The sequence below is a fragment of the Mobula birostris genome, chromosome X, assembly GCF_030028105.1.
Source record: "Mobula birostris isolate sMobBir1 chromosome X, sMobBir1.hap1, whole genome shotgun sequence".
Classification (NCBI taxonomy): domain Eukaryota; kingdom Metazoa; phylum Chordata; class Chondrichthyes; order Myliobatiformes; family Myliobatidae; genus Mobula; species Mobula birostris.
In genome coordinates, this window is record NC_092402.1 from 75,313,832 (window position 1) to 75,333,000 (window position 19,169).

The window sequence follows — 19,169 nt, forward strand, 5'->3', positions numbered from 1 at the left end:
TTAGAAGCTTTTTGTATGACGCATGATTCCGGGGTTGTACACCTAATGGGTTCTTTTTTTCTCTCACTTTTCTGCTTAGTAGGTTTTTTTTGTTATCACAAAAACTGTTTTTCAATCTTTAAGATAATGTTTTTTTTGAGGCATTGTAAGTGTTGTTAGTTCGATGTACTCATGTTATTTTTCCTGTATATAACAACAAAAAGATTTGAAAATCTCCAAGTTTGCGGATGACACGAAGCTGGGTGGCAGTGTTAGCTGTGAGGAGGATGCTAAGAGGATGCAGGGTGACTTGGATAGGTTGGGTGAGTGGGCAAGTTCATGGCAGATGCAATTTAATGTGGATAAATGTGAAGTTATCCACTTTGGTGGCAAAAATAGGAAAACAGATTATTATCTGAATGGTGGCCGATTAGGAAAAGGGGAGGTGCAACGAGACCTGGGTGTCATTATACACCAGTCATTGAAAGTGGGCATGCAGGTACAGCAGGCAGTGAAAAAGGCGAATGATATGCTGGCATTTATAGCGAGAGGGTTCGAGTACAGGAGCAGGGAGGTACTACTGCAGTTGTACAAGGCCTTGGTGAGACCACACCTGGAGTATTGTGTGCAGTTTTGGTCCCCTAATCTGAGGAAAGACATCCTTGCCATAGAGGGAGTACAAAGAAGGTTCACCAGATTGATTCCTGGGATGGCAGGACTTTCATATGAAGAAAGACTGGATGAACTGGGCTTGTACTCGTTGGAACTTAGAAGATTGAGGGGGGATCTGATTGAAACGTATAAGATCCTAAAGGGATTGGACAGGCTAGATGCAGGAAGATTGTTCCCGATGTTGGGGAAGTCCAGAACAAGGGGCCACAGTTTGAGGATAGAGGGGAAGCTTTTTAAGACCGAGATTAGGAAAAACTTCTTCACACAGAGTGGTGAATCTGTGGAATTCTCTGCCACAGGAAACAGTTGAGGCCAGTTCATTGGCTATATTTAAGAGGGAGTTAGATATGGCCCTTGTGGCTACGGGGGTCAGGGGGTATGGAGGGAAGGCTGGGGCGGGGTTCTGAGTTGGATGATCAGCCATGATCATAATGAATGGCGGTGCAGGCTCAAAGGGCCGAATGGCCTACTCCTGCACCTATTTTCTATGTTTCTAAAAGAGAAATAAACAAAATGTTGTATATGGCTTCTTCCATTGCCTCCAGACGTGCTAGTGCCTTGCAGAAGTTAAGTTTTTTTCAGAAGCAAATACGCTACTGCAATGAAGAGAAAAGGAAACCAGAGTCGAGACAATCTTGCCATAGCCCAACATTCACAATGGTTGTAGCCAAACTCTGAGAATATAGAGGCCATTCACCCCTTGGACCCATTCCACCTGTCAGATTTACACTTAATTTGCATCAACTCCATCTATCTGCTTGCTTTTGTTCCATATCTCATGGAAACCTCACCTTTCAAATACCTTCTCAATCCTAACTGGTTCCACCTGCACATCAGCCTTCCTTTATCTAGTTTCACTTACCTCCTTCCTTGTTTCCCAGATTCCAGCATCTGCAACATCTCATACCTCTGTCTCTACTCCTCTCCCTTCCCCACCAGGCTCCATTTGCCCATTACCTCCATCCTCACCACGTATCTCCTGCTAGCCCCTGCCTCACCCCTCCCTCTAACTCTTTATTCTGGCTATCTCCCCTATACGCTCAGTCTTAATGAAGTGTCTCGATCTGAAATGTTGACTACCCCTTTCCCGCCTGATTCACTGAGTTCCTCCAGCAGTTTTTTTTCCTTTCCAGATTAATGAATCAATCACTGTCTCGACAATGACAGTTACTTCAAAGCTCAGGGCGTTTCAGAGACAGAGTTCAAAATTTCCATTTCTCTTTGCGTAAAGTTTTTTGATTTCCTTCTTGAACAGCTCAGCTCTCATCTTAGCCCTTCATTTCCTTGTTTTTGAATCAGCATTATCCTTCTTCCAAACCTCCACACCCTATATAATCAAAGAAGAGGAACCATCTCCCAGCCTGATGATCTCAGAGTTTCGGGGAGCACTGCAGTTGTTCACAGAGGAAGCAACCATAACTAACACCAGTTGGCACACACCGAGGATTCTTCAATCCCTCACACAGCTTGAGACTCCTCCAGCTGGGTTACTCAAGGGCATCCTATTTTTACTCAGGGCTCCACTAAAATATCATCTGCTTTTAATCAAAATGAGCCATAATTTGCAAATTCCTGCCATATCAGGGACAGAAACAACCATGCAATTTACCCGTAGGTTTGGCTTAAGTTCGGGACACACTGGAAAATTAGGAGCTCCATTAGCCAAAAAAGGGGATCTGCTCTACTGACCTGATCTGGCATCTCTTGCTTCTCAGTGGCACTTGGCACCCCCTACAGTTCTGGGCCACGTTATTTCCTGCCTTTTTCTGAAATCATGACCATTCTATAACCCCGGCTCCATCTTCCCACCTAATCTTTGCTTTCTCTAATGTACCTCTAACATTGATCATCAGTGGGACTTCTTACCGTAGATTCCACACACAGTTGGGAAGCTACCGTGCCAATGACGAATAAAACTGCAAGCACATTGTACTTCTAAACTGTGTGTGGAAGCTACAGTAAGAAGTCCCACTGGTGATCAAGGCTGGAGGTACATTAGAGGAACCAAAGATTTGTTCTTGGTTGGTGGATCAGTGTCAGGCTCCTAGTGACTGATAGGATAAAGAGAGGGTTTGTTCTACTGAAACTTTACTCAATAGTATAAGCCTATTATGCCCTGACATGGCACAGGGATTCTGTGTTAATTAAGGAAGCCAGGACACCTGGATAATTCCTTACCTATGGTTACACGGTCATTGGATTTTGGCTTCTTCTTGCAGACGTATGGCCTAGCGATGCCGCAGTCTTTGTTTTGCCACCTTCCTGAAGATTCAGTCCGGATAACTCCACAATTTTCCTCTAACGAGTTCACTGGCTGATCTACCAGAGGGAGAAAGGGAAGTTAGATTATTGCTGGACTTGGTTTATGCCAAGGCCTCTGGTCAGTTTACCCTGTGACCGTATACAGATTCAAGGATTCAAACCTCATAGCCAGAGAGTGTAGTGCCCAATTTTTAGGTGCCACATGATCCAATTTTAATTTTAACCAAACAGCATTGTGCTGGAGATTGTTTCTAGTTGAAATCGCGACAATCTCAGACTTCATATTTCTTTACTTAGAATTGAGTTGCCTCTAAGTCACAGGGCAACCCTATTCCTGTACTAATTCCCCCATGTAACCTATTCTCCCAGCATTGCCATCAATTCTACCACTCAAGGAGTAATCTACAGAGGTGAATTAATGTACCAAGTTGTATGCCTTTGGGACATTTCAGGAAACTAGAGACCTGGAGATACTCCATGTGGGCACAAGAGTGTGCACACTCCACATAAGACACCACATCAAGTCAAGAACAAACCTGGGTTGTTGGAACAGAGAGACCACAGCTGTGCTTCTTATCCTTGTCTAAGGATAATCCATCAACCCCAGTGTTGAACCTTTGATGTGGTTTAGAGGCTTGTGTGCCTCAATGACCTGGAGAGCTGTGCTAACTGGAGTCAGGGCCTTGTGCTTTGGCTTTTGGTAGGATCAACCATGCCAAACAAGTGAAAGAGTAGATGCCAGCTAAATAGCCATGTACCCTGATCCAGAAATGTCCATTTTTTTTAATGACTTTGGAAGATCACTATGCCAGCTAACAGAGCAATCCTCTTACCCTTCAAATGTTCCCAAAAACCTATTCTTCCCACATTCCTACCAACTCCACCCAGATTATACTACTCACCTACACAAGGTTAAATTAAATAAAAAGGTCACCACTTGACAAGGGGAGAAGAATAAAATCTGTCTTTGGTGGTTTCCCAATGAGTCCCATCTGGAAAGTGAGTATTGAACTGAGGTTGTGACTGGCTCAGCTCACAACTTCAACAACAAGATATTAGGGAAGGCAGACTAAGGAAAAAACCAGAGATGGAAGGGCAAGTAGAAATGAATGGCAGAAAAAAGGGATGAAGAGAAAGGAAAATGGAGAGATAAGGACAAAAGGAAATTAGATTGATAAAAGGACAGTCAGAGACAGAAAGAAAACGTGAGAGAAGATAAAGTGAGAAAGTGTGACAGGGAATTTCTTTGGGAACATTAGGAAACTCATGGTTGATCTGCTTGAACATATTTCAAAGGCAAGGCATGCCTGAAAGCACGGGCAGTGTGGCTGCAGCTATGCAGGTCCTTATTGGGGTCAGGAGCGGCACAGAGGCAAAGCCAATACAGCTGCTGCCTCTCAATTCCAGTGAACAGGGTTCAAAAATATATACAGGAAACACAACACAATTGGTGCATGTCCTTCATCACATAGTAACTCTTATTTTCAAAAATACACTTTATTCATGATTAAAGCAGTTTATGCCATAGACCCCTAACATTAACCCCACTCAACTCTGCCCCTCCAGGTACAGCAATGGAAGGAACCCAGACCATGGTCCTCCCCCACAGAGCCTCAGCATTGTCTGCACTGAGCTTCAGTGTGCCCCTCAGCAGCCTGGACTGTGCCATTCTGCAGCATTCCCTGACAGACATCTCTCTGTGCTGGAAGACCAACAAGATTCAGGCAGACCAAAGAACTGATGACCTTCCAGCAGCACTTGCCGTCTGTCTCGGTGTGTGCCCCTGGGAACAGTCCATAGATTAGAGAGTCCTCTGTTACGCAGCTGCTGGGGATGAACTGCAACACGGACCCTTATATCGGTCTCCACGTTCCAGAAATTTCCTCAAGACATTAAAAGAGGCCATTTAGCCCACTGGAGTCTACGCTGGCTTGCAGAGTAATCCCCTTACCTCAGTTGCTGAAAATATTCAGTACCTGCCTAGGGTTAATGTTTTATAAACAAGCTTTATAACACAGGGATTGTGGGAAAGGGAGGAAGAATGGAAAGGGAAGCCTGTGAAAGAGTGGAGGGCAACAGAGGAAAAAAGTGAAAGTGGATAACATTAAAGCAGTATGCATTGCAATTTTACTCAAAATTACTGAATGCAAACCTGATGGAAACATAATAGGTTAACTTCCCACATGATTCTGAGTAGTTTGAAAGCTGTTTCCTGCCTCTGCTCATCAAGACAAAAAAGTTGTTTTCTCAGTGCACACAATGCTTTGAGAATTAGAGAATAATTCAAGGATGCCTGAAGGAAGTCGAATTGAGAGAAAATTAGTTAACCAAAAGAGGGGAAAATGTGGGTGCTGAAAATAGAAAGTTATTGAATTGCTGATCATCTGCAGTGCTTATTTAGTTTCTCACTCCACAGCTATCACCTGATCTGCTGAGTATTTCAAAGTTCAAGGTACATTTATTATCAAAGTATGTATACATTATACAACCTTGAGATTCATCTCCCAACAGGTAGCCACAAAACTCAAAAATATAAAAAAAGACGATTGTCAAACACCCATTGTGCAGAGAGAAAAAGAACCACAAGAGATTCCCATCGTTCAGCACAGAGCCAAGTAAACCTCGTGGAGCAGCAATCTGAACCGGCCCTGAGCTTTTCAATCTGGCCCGTGCCTAAATGTCCATACATTGAGTTCAGCCGAATCACAACACTCTGGGGTCTGGACCTCGATGCCTCAATCAGCCTGTATCTGATCTTTCTGATTCAGCAAGGCACTTCAGTCTCTGTCCAAACATCGAGTTTAGTCGAACCACCCGGACCCCACCACCTCAATTTGGCCTTTGGCATGGCCCTTAAAACAATGGAACCTTGGGTCTTCCTCACTCTCAGTGTCAGGCCTGGCACCTCACCTCAGTTCTGTCACATTGAATTGCCTTTAAGTCTAAAGAGAAGTTACAGACTTTTGCTTGCAATGATCATTTACCAGAAAAAGTGTGATTAACAAAATATTTAGTTGTTTTCCTTGCTTCAATGGTCACCAGTCAGAAGCCGCTGAAGTTCACCAGTGCCATCTTAACTGGAAGTTATACAGTACAGCATGGCAGACTTCTGTAGACCATCTCTAAGGTAATCTAGTCTTGAGGAAGAAATTGGATTACTTTCATGCCAGAAAGCATCTGAGACAACACACCAACCTAGTCCATAACCTGGTGAGTTGGTTGGGGGAAAGCATATGTTTAAGACAGGAAAGAATTACTGAATTATTTAGAATTGATTACCACTCTCCCAGTTGAGGTACTTCAGTGGGGACCCATCTGACCACTGCCAGCCACCATTAATGTCCAGATCATTCAGGCCAATCCAAAGAGTCGCACTGTAGCCAGTCAACAGGCCTAGAAAAGGAAACGACAGCACAGCATAAATATACTGCCTAGATTAACAGCACCTTATTTGCTTCATCATCACTATAGACTGATCATGCACAGTTTGAGGTTTTGATGTCTCTAGGCCTGTACTCGATGGAGTTTGGAAAGATGAGGAGAAGGCCTGGCCAGGGTGGATCTTGAGAGAATGCTTCCAATAACAGAAGAGCCTAGGATCTGAGGGCACAACTTCAGAATAAAGGGACTGGGACGAGGAGTGCTTTGGTTCTTGCTAGGGTCAGCCATGCCAAACAGGTCAAAGTGTAGAGGTCAGACTAAGAGTGGTCCACTGATCCTACAGGTTCAAGGGTTCAGCTCAGGGCTATCAACCCTGACTGGTAAAACTAAATTTTTACAGAAACAGCAATGAAGAATCGCTCTATACCTGTGTACAACTGTATGAACAGACAGAGATGGAGGACCTTCATTGCTACCCTAAACGGCAGTGCTGTAACAGGCAGTAAGTAAATATATCCTCAATAAAACTCCATTAGATTCATCAAATGTGGCTTTCCTTTCATAAAGCCAATTTGACTCTATCATGTTTAAAATGCCCCCTTATCACATTCATAATTACAAATTCCATCAACTTTTTATGAACTGGCAGTCAGACTAACTCCACAGTTTCCACACACAGTTCTTATCATTCCTGCTGCAAACTGTGTGGCCACAGCTGACAGAAGATTGCAGAGTTTGTGGGGTCTTGGGGTCAGAGAGACCGAGTTCGACACTGATGGAAAACTTGGCAAATATTGCATGCCTCCACATCAAAAGTGGGAAACGAGATCCCACTTAATATCGCATCATTAAGCCCACTCTGAAATTAAACAGAGGAACGTAATGATATCAGAAGTCCAAACCATTCAACCAGGCTCCTTCATTCAACAACATTATGACTGAACTGTAACACAGCTCCTATTTCCCACATTAACCCCACAACCCTTGGTAACCTTAATGTCTGAAAATCTATACATCTTTGTCTTGAATATTTGAACTGCTATGGGTTTCTTGGTTTGGGAGCTGAAAACTCAGCATTTTAGTTTAAGGACAAGCACATACAGATTAGTTGCTCTTTTATTCAATATTAAAATCTCATTATCAGCCATGTCTGTGGTCCCCCACTTCTCTATCATTCAAGTTTTTGCAAATTAAAATGAACCAAGAGAGCAGACTGCATGCATTTGGAGTGAAAACTTTGCTGTCTCGGCAGCCTCAGCCATACATTGCTCACAGGCTTCTGCCAGAGGAAATGACTCACAACATGGGAACATTCCAACTTAGGCTGATGCAAAACATTAATGGAAGTTATTCCCCCTGGGCACCATCCTAACCTCCCCCTACCTCACTGAAATCCCAGAGCTGGCAGGTCACGTGACCAGCTGAGTGGAAAAGAAAACATTTAAAAAAACATACAAAAATACTATAGTGAGAGCAGTGGAAAACAATACCACAATATCTCTAATAGAAGCAACCTGTGCTGGTTCCTCCAATTTATATAGTGTGTTGAAAACCAGTGCTGACACTGCAGTAAGAGGATTGGTTGACCTCAACGAGGAGCAGGGTCAACAGCTAAATGACCTTGGACCAGCAGTCTCCTCTCTAAGCCAATTGGTTGCAAATTTTCAACACCCGCATTGCCAGAAATGTAATTTCTAGCATCATAATCTCTCTCTCTCTCTCTCTCTCTCTCTCCCACCCCACAGCCTCATGTCCCAACCCATTCCTGCCATTTAGTTTGGTGCCTCCTGGTCCAGAGGTCGAAGAGTATTTGATTATTTCAATGGGATGGCAGGAACAGGAAGAGTTTAAACCTGTGATTAGCTACCTCGCATCTCTTCAAAACCACTACCATGGGCGACAAAGTAGCGTAGTGGTTAGCACAGTACCAGTGACCCAGGTTCAATTCCAGTCACTGCCTTTAAGGAGTTTGTACGTTCTCCCCATGACGGCGTGAGTTTTCTCCCGTGCTCTGGTATCCTCCCACAATCCAAAGGCACACTGGTTGGTAGGTTAATTGGTCATTGTAAATTATCTCGTGATTCGGCTAGGATTAAGTCAGGGAATGGCTGGGCGGCACAGCTCAAAGGGTTGGAAGGGCCGACTCCACACAGTATCTCAATCATTCAATCAATCAATAAATCAACACCAGTGGCCTTGCTTCAAAAGTAACTTGCTGACTTTGAAGCTGCATTGCATCTGACAGCTGCTATACAAATTTAAGTTCTTGCTTTCATCTATGCTATATAATCCATTTGTAATTCTAACCATTGCCTGCAGCTACCACGCACACCATGCACTGAAGGAAAGAGAGGGAGTGGGAGCAAAAGAACGTGCAATGTTAAGACAGCCCAAACCACTTCTCTGAAGGATAATCATTGATGGCAGTGTAGGAATTCTAGCAGCAAACTCCACAATATCAATGTCCGGAGTAGCTGTTTTATTGACATTGACCAAAAGTGGGAGAACTCCACTGCAATCAGCAACATCCCAACTGCTGCACCAGAAATGGCCACAGGAAACCTGGTTTAAGGTACTCTCGAAAAGAACAAGTTTCAGTCAGAGCAAGTGAAGACTAGAAGCTAAGAGAGGGGATTTCATTGAAGCACAAGACCCCAAGGGGTTTTGAAAGGGTGGATGTGGAGAGGATTTTTCCCCTTGTGCAGACCCACTCACTATATCATCGTCTACACTTTAAAATGGATGGCAGGGTGGAGATAGGTCTCTACCAAAGGAGGTGTAAGGCACCCCCTCCCTCTGCTAGCCTGCAGGTCTCCCTTGGGCAAGGTGTAGCACCCGCTTAGCCCCCTGATCTGGGTCATGTGAAGCCATGGGAACATGTGGTGGATGGTCGTATGAGCAGCTGGTGCACATCACAAGTCCTGGTTATGCGACCAGTGACACCAGGCAGACAATCTCTGAAGAGTATAGATAATGGCTGGGGTCACCTGTCTTGTAAAGGCACTGCCCAGAAGGTGGCAATGGCAAACCACTTCTGTAGAAAAATTTGTCAAGAACAGTCATGGTCATGGGAAGACCATGATCACCCACCCACATCATACAACACGGCACATAATGAACAAACAAACTCTTTTAAATCTAGATTCTATGATTCAAAGAATTCCTGCACTGCACTTTTGCATGTTACTAAGGTATAGTAACTTACTTTGCATTGTTTTCCCCTGGTACTACCTCAATGTGATGAACTGATCCGTATGGATGGCATGCAAAACAACATTTTTCACTGTACCTCAGTACAGGTGACAATAATAAACCAATTTTCCAATCTACAGAACAAGTCGTCACTGTTTAACAATAAGTGCCCACCTAGCCAATAGAAAAATGAAATGTTTTCCCTGAGGGTTGTGCATGTTTGGAACTATTCTTCTCAAAGAGCCGTAAATGCATATGGTTTAATGTGTGTAAGACAGACATTCATAGAAACATGACAAGCGAGGGGATGAAAGGTTTCAGAGGGTGATTGGGAATGTACATTGGGAAGTTACAAGCAGAAGAGCTGTGATCTGATGAATGGCAGAACAAGTCAGAGGGGTAAAGGATCTTAATTTTTACTGTATTTTCTTGGGTGTAAGATGACAAAGGTGCATAACTAGCAAATTTGGGGACAGTCATCTAAAACTGAGGTGCCAAGATTTTGTTATTCTCTCAGGGGTTAGTGAATCTCTGGAATTCTCTGTCTGTAAGGATGGTGGAGGCCAGATCATTAGATTTATTGAAGATGGAGATAGATAAATATGTGAAAGATCAAGGAAAGGCAGCAACGGGGAATTGGCACAAGAGGAGTTGTGGCCAGCACAGATCAGCCATGATCTTATTAAATAGCAGGGCAGGCTTGAGGGTTTGGTGGCCCATTCCTGCTCCTATTTTCCTGCGTTCTATGCTGCATTGCGAGTCCAGATGATGTGTTTAAGTCCCTGGGCAGGGACTTGAACCCAGAATCTTGTGACTGGCAGAGGAGTAGCGTGCAGGTGTCACTGCTGTACCGTTGATGTAGGTCTGCTCATGGAGTTCGGTGATACTGAGGAGATCAGAACTCTGTTGCTGGCAACTGGTGCGAGCCTCGCTCCATGACAGTGTTGACTGGAAGTTGAACTGGTAACAGCTGTTGGTCAGTGGGTCCTTGTCCCAGAAGGTCTCACAGTCATCACCTGCAGGCAGAGAAGGATAGTCTCTTCGTCAAGAGCCTCATACAATGCACAATTTAACGGCAGAAATGTTGGGAGGTGCAGGTCCCGCTGGAATATACAAGCCCTTGGATGTGGTGGGTTGAAACCTGACAAGGTTACATGTAAATATTGCACAGAGTCTGTAAGAACCCTTGTGGGCAAAAGAGGGCACAAAGGCTTATTCTCCTTTCCCAATCGCGCCTCACTGTCTCTCTCAGGCAGTGACTCGCCTTCGGGTGCTCACTCGGTGGTGCCAGCTCCCGCCTCACACAATTGGCCATTCTTTGTGTGCCAATCTGGCAGATCAGTCTGAGCCAGTGAGCCTCTGGGCCAAACCCAACATTGCCCTCACGTAACATTCACAGACACATAAACACATACACTTTCCAGCAGAAGGTCAGGTTGAACTGTCACAGCTGCCTGGAAGCAGAGCTGCCTTCTCAGTTCTGCAACCTATAAGAGAGAATCATAAATCTTCCCTTGGCATGGTTTGGACTACGATTCTCTCAAACTTGGGTGTCCAGTCATAAAGCCATTACTTGGCTCATGTCCCAGACACCACAGACTTCTAGCACACAGTTTGCATTTTGAAGTTTCCTTGCATGCAATCTCTGAAATAAATCAGTTGTACCATAAGATTCACATTTGTACCTAATAGAAATGATATGAAAAGCAAACTATAAATCTCTTCAAATTTCTTTAGAGTCATAAATCTACTGTACATTTCTCCAGGTAAACTGCTAAGAGTTTGAATAAAGTTTCACATTTTGAGATGTGCCAGACAGTCAGGGAATAGCTAAAGATGGTCTAACTAGAAACTCTGCAGTGAACTCTCTCAAGGGAATATCAAAGAGCTTCTCACCAGAGAAAGGAAGAAAGACAGAGACTTGGACTGTGTGGTGGAGCACAGAGAGGTTCCCCTCCTTGCACAGTGAAGCTCACTCACTTGCGATGGGACAGAATCCCCATCTTTCATCCTTCCCATAGTCCACCGTCGTTGCACACCAAAGGTGGCCATCTTCTCGCCCAATGGTGGTGCAGTCATGGAACCACTGGCTGTCGTACATAAATGGGATAGTGCAGGGTTTCCCGTGGGAGTTCCCCTGGATGGTGTAGATCTCTAAAGGAAAAACAACACATCGATTTTAAATTGGTTACAACTGGAAATGGTTTATTATTGTCACTGGTACTGAGACAGAGTGAAAAGTTTGTCCTGCGTACTGTTCACACGGATCAAATCATTACACAAGGTAGAACAAGGTAAAACAACAACAATGCAGAATAAAGTGTAACACCTACAGAGAAAGTGCAGTGCAGGTAAACAATAGCTAGACCACCTTGTTGCACAACATGTTTACACACACACAAGATGCTGGCAGAATGGCGATGATTGGGTAGCTTCTCCCACAAGGGGATGGAAATGGCTTTGTGCACAAAATTTACATCACTGCATAGTGCTCTCCTCAGAGTCTGCACTTTACAGAGTGAACAACTGTAATGAGGCACAGAACAGCAGGGAGTCAAGTCAATGGGGTTTTCTGGCTGTGGACATCATAGACAATTGAGGAGGTCATTCTAACGAAGGAAACTAGTGAATAGGCTGAATCTGTATTCATTGCTTGCCACACTATGTAGTATTTAATGTGTTTTCTGTAAAGGGGGAGAGCAGTCTAGTGTATTTGCATAATAGACGTAATGTGTCATGTTCACAGGATGCAGATATATATTACACACACACACTGTAGATTCTGGTTAATTCAACCATTGATTAATTGGGACAGTCACTAATTTGGGACAACTCTTATAGAACAAAAACAAATCGAGAAACTGGCCGGGATTCCTTTCATTTATTTTGGACTCTATGCCGATTAATTGGGGCAGGAGGCTGTTGCTGAACATTTTGTAACTAGAACCAGTTGTGTGTACATTGTGTGGCCATTAGACACTGCATCGTGCTTTGAGCAAACAGTTTTTAAATAGCAAACAGGAGAAAATCTGCAGGTGCTGGAAATCCAAGCAACACGCACAAAATGCTGGAGGAACTCAGCAGGCCAGGCAGCATCTATGGAAAAGAGCACAGTCGACATTTCGGGCTGAGACCCTTCAGCAGATCTGGAGAAAAGAAAGATGAGTAGAAGATTTAAAAGGTGCGGGGAGGGGGGAGAGAAACACAAGGTAATAGGTGAAACCGGGGGGGGGGGGGGGGGGGGGAGTGAAGTAAAGAGCTGGTAAGTTGATCGGTGAAAGAGAAACAGGGCTGGAGAAAGGGGAATCTGATAAGAGAGGACAGAAGGCCGCGGAAGAAAGAAAAGGGGTGAGGTGCACCAGAGGGAGGTGATGGGCAGGCCAGCAGATAAGGTGAGAGAGGGAAATGGGGATGGGGAATGGTGAATGGCGGGGTACCTGAAGTTCAAGAAATCGATGTTTATGCCATCAGTTTGGAGGCTACCCAAACAGAATATAAGGTGTTGCTCCTCCAAATATGCCCTCTCGTGTTAGCCATTTCAGCCCTGGGAAAAAGCCTCTGACTATACACAGGTCAATGCCTCTCATTATTTTGTACACCTCTATCAGGTCATCTCTCATCCTCCGTCGCTCCAAGGAAAAAAGGCCAAGTTCACTCAACCTATTCCCATAAGGCATGCTCCCCAGTCCAGGCAACATCCTTGTAGATCTCCTCTGCACTCTTTCTATAGTTTCCACATCCTTCCTGTAGTGAGGTGACCAGAACTGAGAACAGTACTCCAAGTGGGGTCTGACCAGGGTCCTATACAGCTGTAACATTACCTCTCAGCTCTTGAACTCAATCCCACGATTGCTGAACGCCAATACGCCGTATGCCTTCTTAACCACACAGTCAACCTGTGTAACTCTAATTAAGATTTGGAAGATGCAATTGCTGAAAACATTGTATCGACAGATGACGCAAAAGCCACTGCTCTACATACCGTCCTTGCACATCTGGAGAAGGATATTTATGTGAGAATGCTGTTCTTGGACTACAGTTCAGCATTCAACACCATAGTTCCATCCAGGCTTGACAAGAAGCTCAGAGACCTCAGCCTTGACCCTGCCTCAGGCTCCGGGACAGCTTCTTCCACCAGGCCATCAGACTGATGAACTCACGCTGATTTGAGCGTACTCCATATTACATTCACTGTTTTATTTATTATAAATTATTATAATCTTGGGATTGGGAGAATTATAGTAATCACCCCCCCCCTCCAGAAGCTTTCATGTTTTGTTTTATTCTTTTACATTATTTAATCACAGTAGGTTTAATTTGGCTTTTTTGACACTGATCAACAGAAAAAGATTCTTTCGTCTCAAAGTGAAAACAGAAACAAAGTGATCTAAATTAATTACAAATATAATACACAAAATAATTGATTCCATAAGTACTTCAATATGCAAGGGGATTGAGAAAATCAGACTGGTGAGAGGCATTGATCGTGTGGATAGTCAGAGGCTTTCTCCTAGGGCTGAAATGGTTGCCACAAGAGGACACAGGTTTAAGGTACAGAGTAGGTACAGAGGAGATGTCAGGGGTAAGTTTTTTTTATGCAGAGAGTGGTGAGTGTGTGGAATGGGCTGCCGGCAACGGTGATGGAGGCGGCTATGATAGGGTCTTTCAAGAGACTCCTGGAGAGGTACATGGAGCTCAGAAAAATAGAGGGCTATGGGTAAGCCTAGTAATTTCTAAGGTAGAGACATGCTCGGCACAACTTTGTTGGCCAAAGGGCCTGATTGTGCTGTAGGTTTTCTATGTTTCTATTATAAATTACTATGATTGCACATTGCACATTTAGACAGAGATGTAACGTAAAGATTTTTACTCCTTGTGTATGGGAAGGATGTAAGAAATAAAGCCAATTCAATGAAGGCAGTTCATTATCTGCACTAGGTATCTGTGCTAATTTTGTTCATTTACAGTCAATCAAAAGAGCACATCACTGTACACCAGATTAATTCCTCTGTCAAAGACCATTAGGAACTGACATAGCATTGTTTTTATAGTACTGCAGCAGCATTGTTAGTATTTTAATCTCTTCAGTACTTCATTTAAAAGCATAATTTGTTACTCAATTAAACATTAGTTTGACTATTTTATACCTTTCTAACTATTTACATGAAATGTTGGCAAATTGGGGCAGTCGCTTAGTTAGGCCAATATGTATTGGTCCTGATGTATCCCAATTAACCAGAATCCACTGTACATCCAATGAGGTACATGTTGTGTGTTTCTTGCTGTTGGGTTTGAACAAAGCTTCTGTGTTCTATTATTGTTATAGGTGGAACATACATCAACTCCAAGGATCACCTAAAGGTACATTTTGGAGCAGAGAGCTGAGGGGAGAAAGGAGAATAACTGTGGAGGAGAATGAGGACAGGGACTAGGCTTGGAAGGAGGTTGAGGATATTGAAGGAGGTAACCGTGAGGTGAATAGGATGTTGAGAGATTGACATTCACATTGCGAGATCATGGGACTCAGTGGTTAGAAGGATCAGAGGAGTTGGAAGGGAAAACCAAGGCAGTCAGGAGACTCAGAGGGTTGGCAGTGCTGGTATTTAAGAGGTTCAGAGCGTCAGGGAAGGGATACCCTGGAATTTGTGAAAATGAGAGGATTGGGAGAATTATAGTGCCTACAAAAAGTAATCACCGCCCCCCCCCCCCGGAAGCTTTCATGTTTTATTGTTTTACAATATTGAATCACAGTGGATTTAATTTGGCTTTTTTGACACTGATCAACAGATAAAAAACTCCATCTCAAAGTGAAAACAGATCTCTACAAAGTGATCTAAATTAATTACAAATATAAAACGCAAAATAATTGATTCCACAAGTACTTCAATATGCAAGGGGACTGAGAAAATCAGACTGGTGTCGGATTGCAAGAGAGCAAATTTGTTGAATGCCTACGAGATGGATTTTTAGAGCAAGTTGTGCTTCAGCTCACTCGAGGAAAGGCTATCTTAAATTGGGTGTTGTGTAATAACCCAGATCTTATCAGGGAGCTTAACATAAAGGAACCCTTAGGATTGAATTCATACTGCAAGTTAAGAGGGAGAAGCACAAGTCACATGTATCAGTATCACAATGGAATAAAGGGAATTACAGAATGAGAGAGGAGCTTGTCCAGGTAGACTGGAGGAGGATACTGGCGGGGATGATGACAGAGTAGAGATGGCTGAAGTTTCTGGGAATAGTTCACAAGGCACAGGATAAATACGTCCAACAGAGGAAGACTTCTGTGAAAGCTTTTTATAGGCACTGTATTCAAGGTGGGACGGGAAAGCCATTTAAATGCCAAAAGAGCTGAGGGGCAAAGGGAGACCTGTGCTGTGGAGGATGAGGCTGGGTTATCCAAGATCTTAATGAACGCAAGGCACGCTCCAGTGGGTCAAAAAAGCTTTTTTTATATGCCGATGTTGTTATGTAATAATGATGATTTTATACAATCTTGTGCAAAACTGGTTCAGCCAAGGATAAATAAGGCAACCGTAGATGAATCACTAAGTTGTTAAGTGGATTAATTGCAGAAATAATTTGTGAGGTTCACAGGAAGCTATACAAGGTGCTATTTCATTCCATGATTCCATCACTCCATATATAAATCATCCATACCAGCTCATTAAATCACAGCCGTATAATTTTCATATTTTAACTCTTTTGTTAATATGAGGGTTTGAGTATTATTTTGGGAAAGCTGTTTGCTGTATGATTATAAACACAGCAGGAAGAATAAATGAGACATTTCTCTTTGTGACCCTCTGGTGGTAACCACAGCCCAAGAAAGGCTGATTTTTCAGAGATGTTTTTTCTTGTGACTTCTATCTTGGCTGAGGAACTATTGGAAAAATCTACCATTATTCAATCTGTTCGAAGGTTTCTTGGGCATCGAAAATGAAATGCACAATAACAGTAGCACAACTGTTTGGCCAATGCCTGTCATGTTTAAAAGCCAATTATTTATTTCAGGGAAAGTGTTCATGATTGACTGAGTGATGAAAGCACTTTCTGATTTTCATTCAATCAGATAAGTTCAGTTTTTCCCCGATACTTCCAAAAAAAAAAAAAGAACGATTTTTCAAATAACCAAGAGTTTTCTGTGGGTTTTCATTTTCTGGATATCTTCTTATAACTTGCACCAACTTCCACTAACACTCAAGCATATGCACATTTTATTCACTTATTGGGTTAAGACAAGCTGCCAATATTTCACAATACAAATAGCCACGATGTCAGACACATCATCCCAAAATAATCTTTTGAAAATGGGTATTTTCCCCAGACCAAAATGTAATCACTTAACTCCAGAAATCATTGACATGATTCACCCTTTCATTTCCAAATATATTTCCAAACCATTCTTATGCAACCCTCCTTTAGCAACCTGCAGGGGAACTTGGGCCACACTGTCCAAGAGTAGACCGTCATTGTTCCATGCATCGATACATTAGGATCCTTGAAAAGCAAGTTCCCAACTTGCCTGTCATCTTTCTGACCCACCTCACACTGAACTGCACACTGCACCCACACCATTCACTCATCCCCACTCACCACTGCTGCTCTGCAATCACGCAATCACTTTTGCTGTCACCCCCACCAAGGGTCAGGCCTTGAATCCTTGAAACACAAAATAATTGATTGCACAATTACTCACCCCCTTCAAGTCAGTATTTAGTAGATGCACCTTTGGCAGCAATTACAGCCTTGAGTCTGTGTGGATAGGTCTCTATCAGCTTTGCATAACTGGACACTGCAATTTTTTTCCCATTCTTCCTTCCAAAACTGCTCAAGCTCTGTCAGATTGAATGGGGATCATGAGTGAACAGCCCTTTTCAAGTCCAGCCACAAATTCTCAATGGGATTGAAGCCTGGACTCTGTCTTGGCCACTCCAGCACATTAGCTTGTTTTTAAACCATTCCTGTGTAGCTTTGGCTTAATACTTGGGGTTCACTGTCTTGCTGGAAAATAAATCTTCTCCCATGTTGCAGTTCTCTTGCAGACTGCATCAGGATTTCCTCCAGGATTTGCCTGCATTCATTTTACCCTCTACCTTCAAGCCTTTCAGGGCCTGCTGCAGTGAAGCATCTCCACAGCATGATGCAGCCATCACCATGCTTCATGGTAGGGATGGTGTGTTTTTGATGATGTGTGATGTTTGGTTTATGCCAAACATAGCGTTTAGTCTGATGGCCAAAAAGCTCAATTTTGGTTTCATCAAACCATAGAACCTTCTTTCAGCTGAATTCAGACTCTCCCACATGTCTTCTGGCAAACTAGCTGAGATTTTATGAGAGTTTTTTTTCAGCAATGACTTTCTCTTTACCACTCTTCCATAAAGCTGCGACTGGTGAAGCACCCAGGCAACAGTTGTTATATGTGCAGTCTCTCCCATCTCAGCTACTGAAGCTTGTAACTCCTCCAGAGTTGTCATAGGTCTATTGGTGGACTCCCTCACTAGTCCCATTCTTATACAGTCACTCAGTTTTTGAGGATGGCCTGCTCTAGGCAGATTTACAGTTGTGCCATATTCTTTCCATTTCTTGATGATTGACTTAGCTGTACTCCAAGGCATATTCAGTGACTTGGAAATTTTCTTGTATCCATCTCCTGCTTGTACTTTTCAACAACCTTTTCGCAGAGTTGCTTGGAGTGTTCTTTTGTATTCATGGTGCAGCTTACTGACAACTGACTCACCAGCTGTTGGACCTTCCAGATACAGGTGTATTTTTACTACCATCATTTGAAACACCTTGACTGCATGCAGGCCTCCAAAATCAGAGCTCCATTTAACTAATTATGTGCCTTCTAAACCCAATTGACTGCACCTGTGATGATTTGGTGTGTCATATTAAAGGGGTTGAATACTTCTGCAATTAATTATTTTGTGTTTTAAATCTGTAATTAACTTAGATCATTTTGTAGAGATCTGTTTTCACTTTGACATGAAGGAGTCTTTTTCTGTTGATCAGTGTCAAAAAAAGCCAAATTAAATTCACTGTGATTCAATATTGTAAAACAATAAAACATGAGAACTTCCAGGGGGGCGAATACTTTTTATAGTCACTGTACGCAAAATGACTCCACTGCTACAGCTCTCTGGGATAGAGGACTCGAAAGATTCACAAACTTCTGACAGAAATTTCTCCTCATCTCTTGTTTACAAAGAGAACTTTCACTTCAAAACTTCACCACAAAGGTAATAATCTCTGGATTACTACCAGTGCCACGTGCTAGTCAGAGTAGAAATAGGAGGATATTTCAGATGAATACGTGGTGCAAGGGGGAGGATTTCAAATTTCTGGGGCTTTGGAACCAGTTCTGGAGGAGGTGGGACCGGTACAAACAGGACGGTCTGCAGCTGGGCTAAACTGGAACCAATGTCCTAGGGGGAGCATTTGCTACTGTTGTTCAGGAGGATTTAAACTAATGTGGCAGGGGGATGGGAACAAGTGCAGAGAGACAGAGGGGTGTAAAATGAGGGTAGAAGCAAAAAGTAGTAAAGTGAAAAGTAAAAGTGGCAAGCAGGCAAATCCAGGGCAAAAATCTAAAAGGGCCACTTTTCAACATAATTGTATAAGGGCTAAGAGTGTTGTAAAAGCAAGCCTGAAGGCTTTGTGTGTCAATGTAAGGAGCATTC

General features: G+C 43.2%; 1 protein-coding gene across 1 annotated transcript in view; it reads right to left on the reverse strand.

Annotated features, from left to right (window-relative positions):
- mrc2 (mannose receptor, C-type 2) overlaps window positions 1-19,169 on the reverse strand; it is a 256,319-nt gene that overhangs the window by 146,098 nt on the left and 91,052 nt on the right. Inside the window, exons 3-6 of the mRNA XM_072248739.1 lie at window positions 11,467-11,640; window positions 10,338-10,502; window positions 6,193-6,306; window positions 2,830-2,970 (exon numbers count right to left, since the gene is read on the reverse strand). Of these exons, the coding sequence (XP_072104840.1) occupies window positions 2,830-2,970; window positions 6,193-6,306; window positions 10,338-10,502; window positions 11,467-11,640 (594 nt within the window). The remainder of the gene's footprint in view (window positions 1-2,829; window positions 2,971-6,192; window positions 6,307-10,337; window positions 10,503-11,466; window positions 11,641-19,169) is intronic.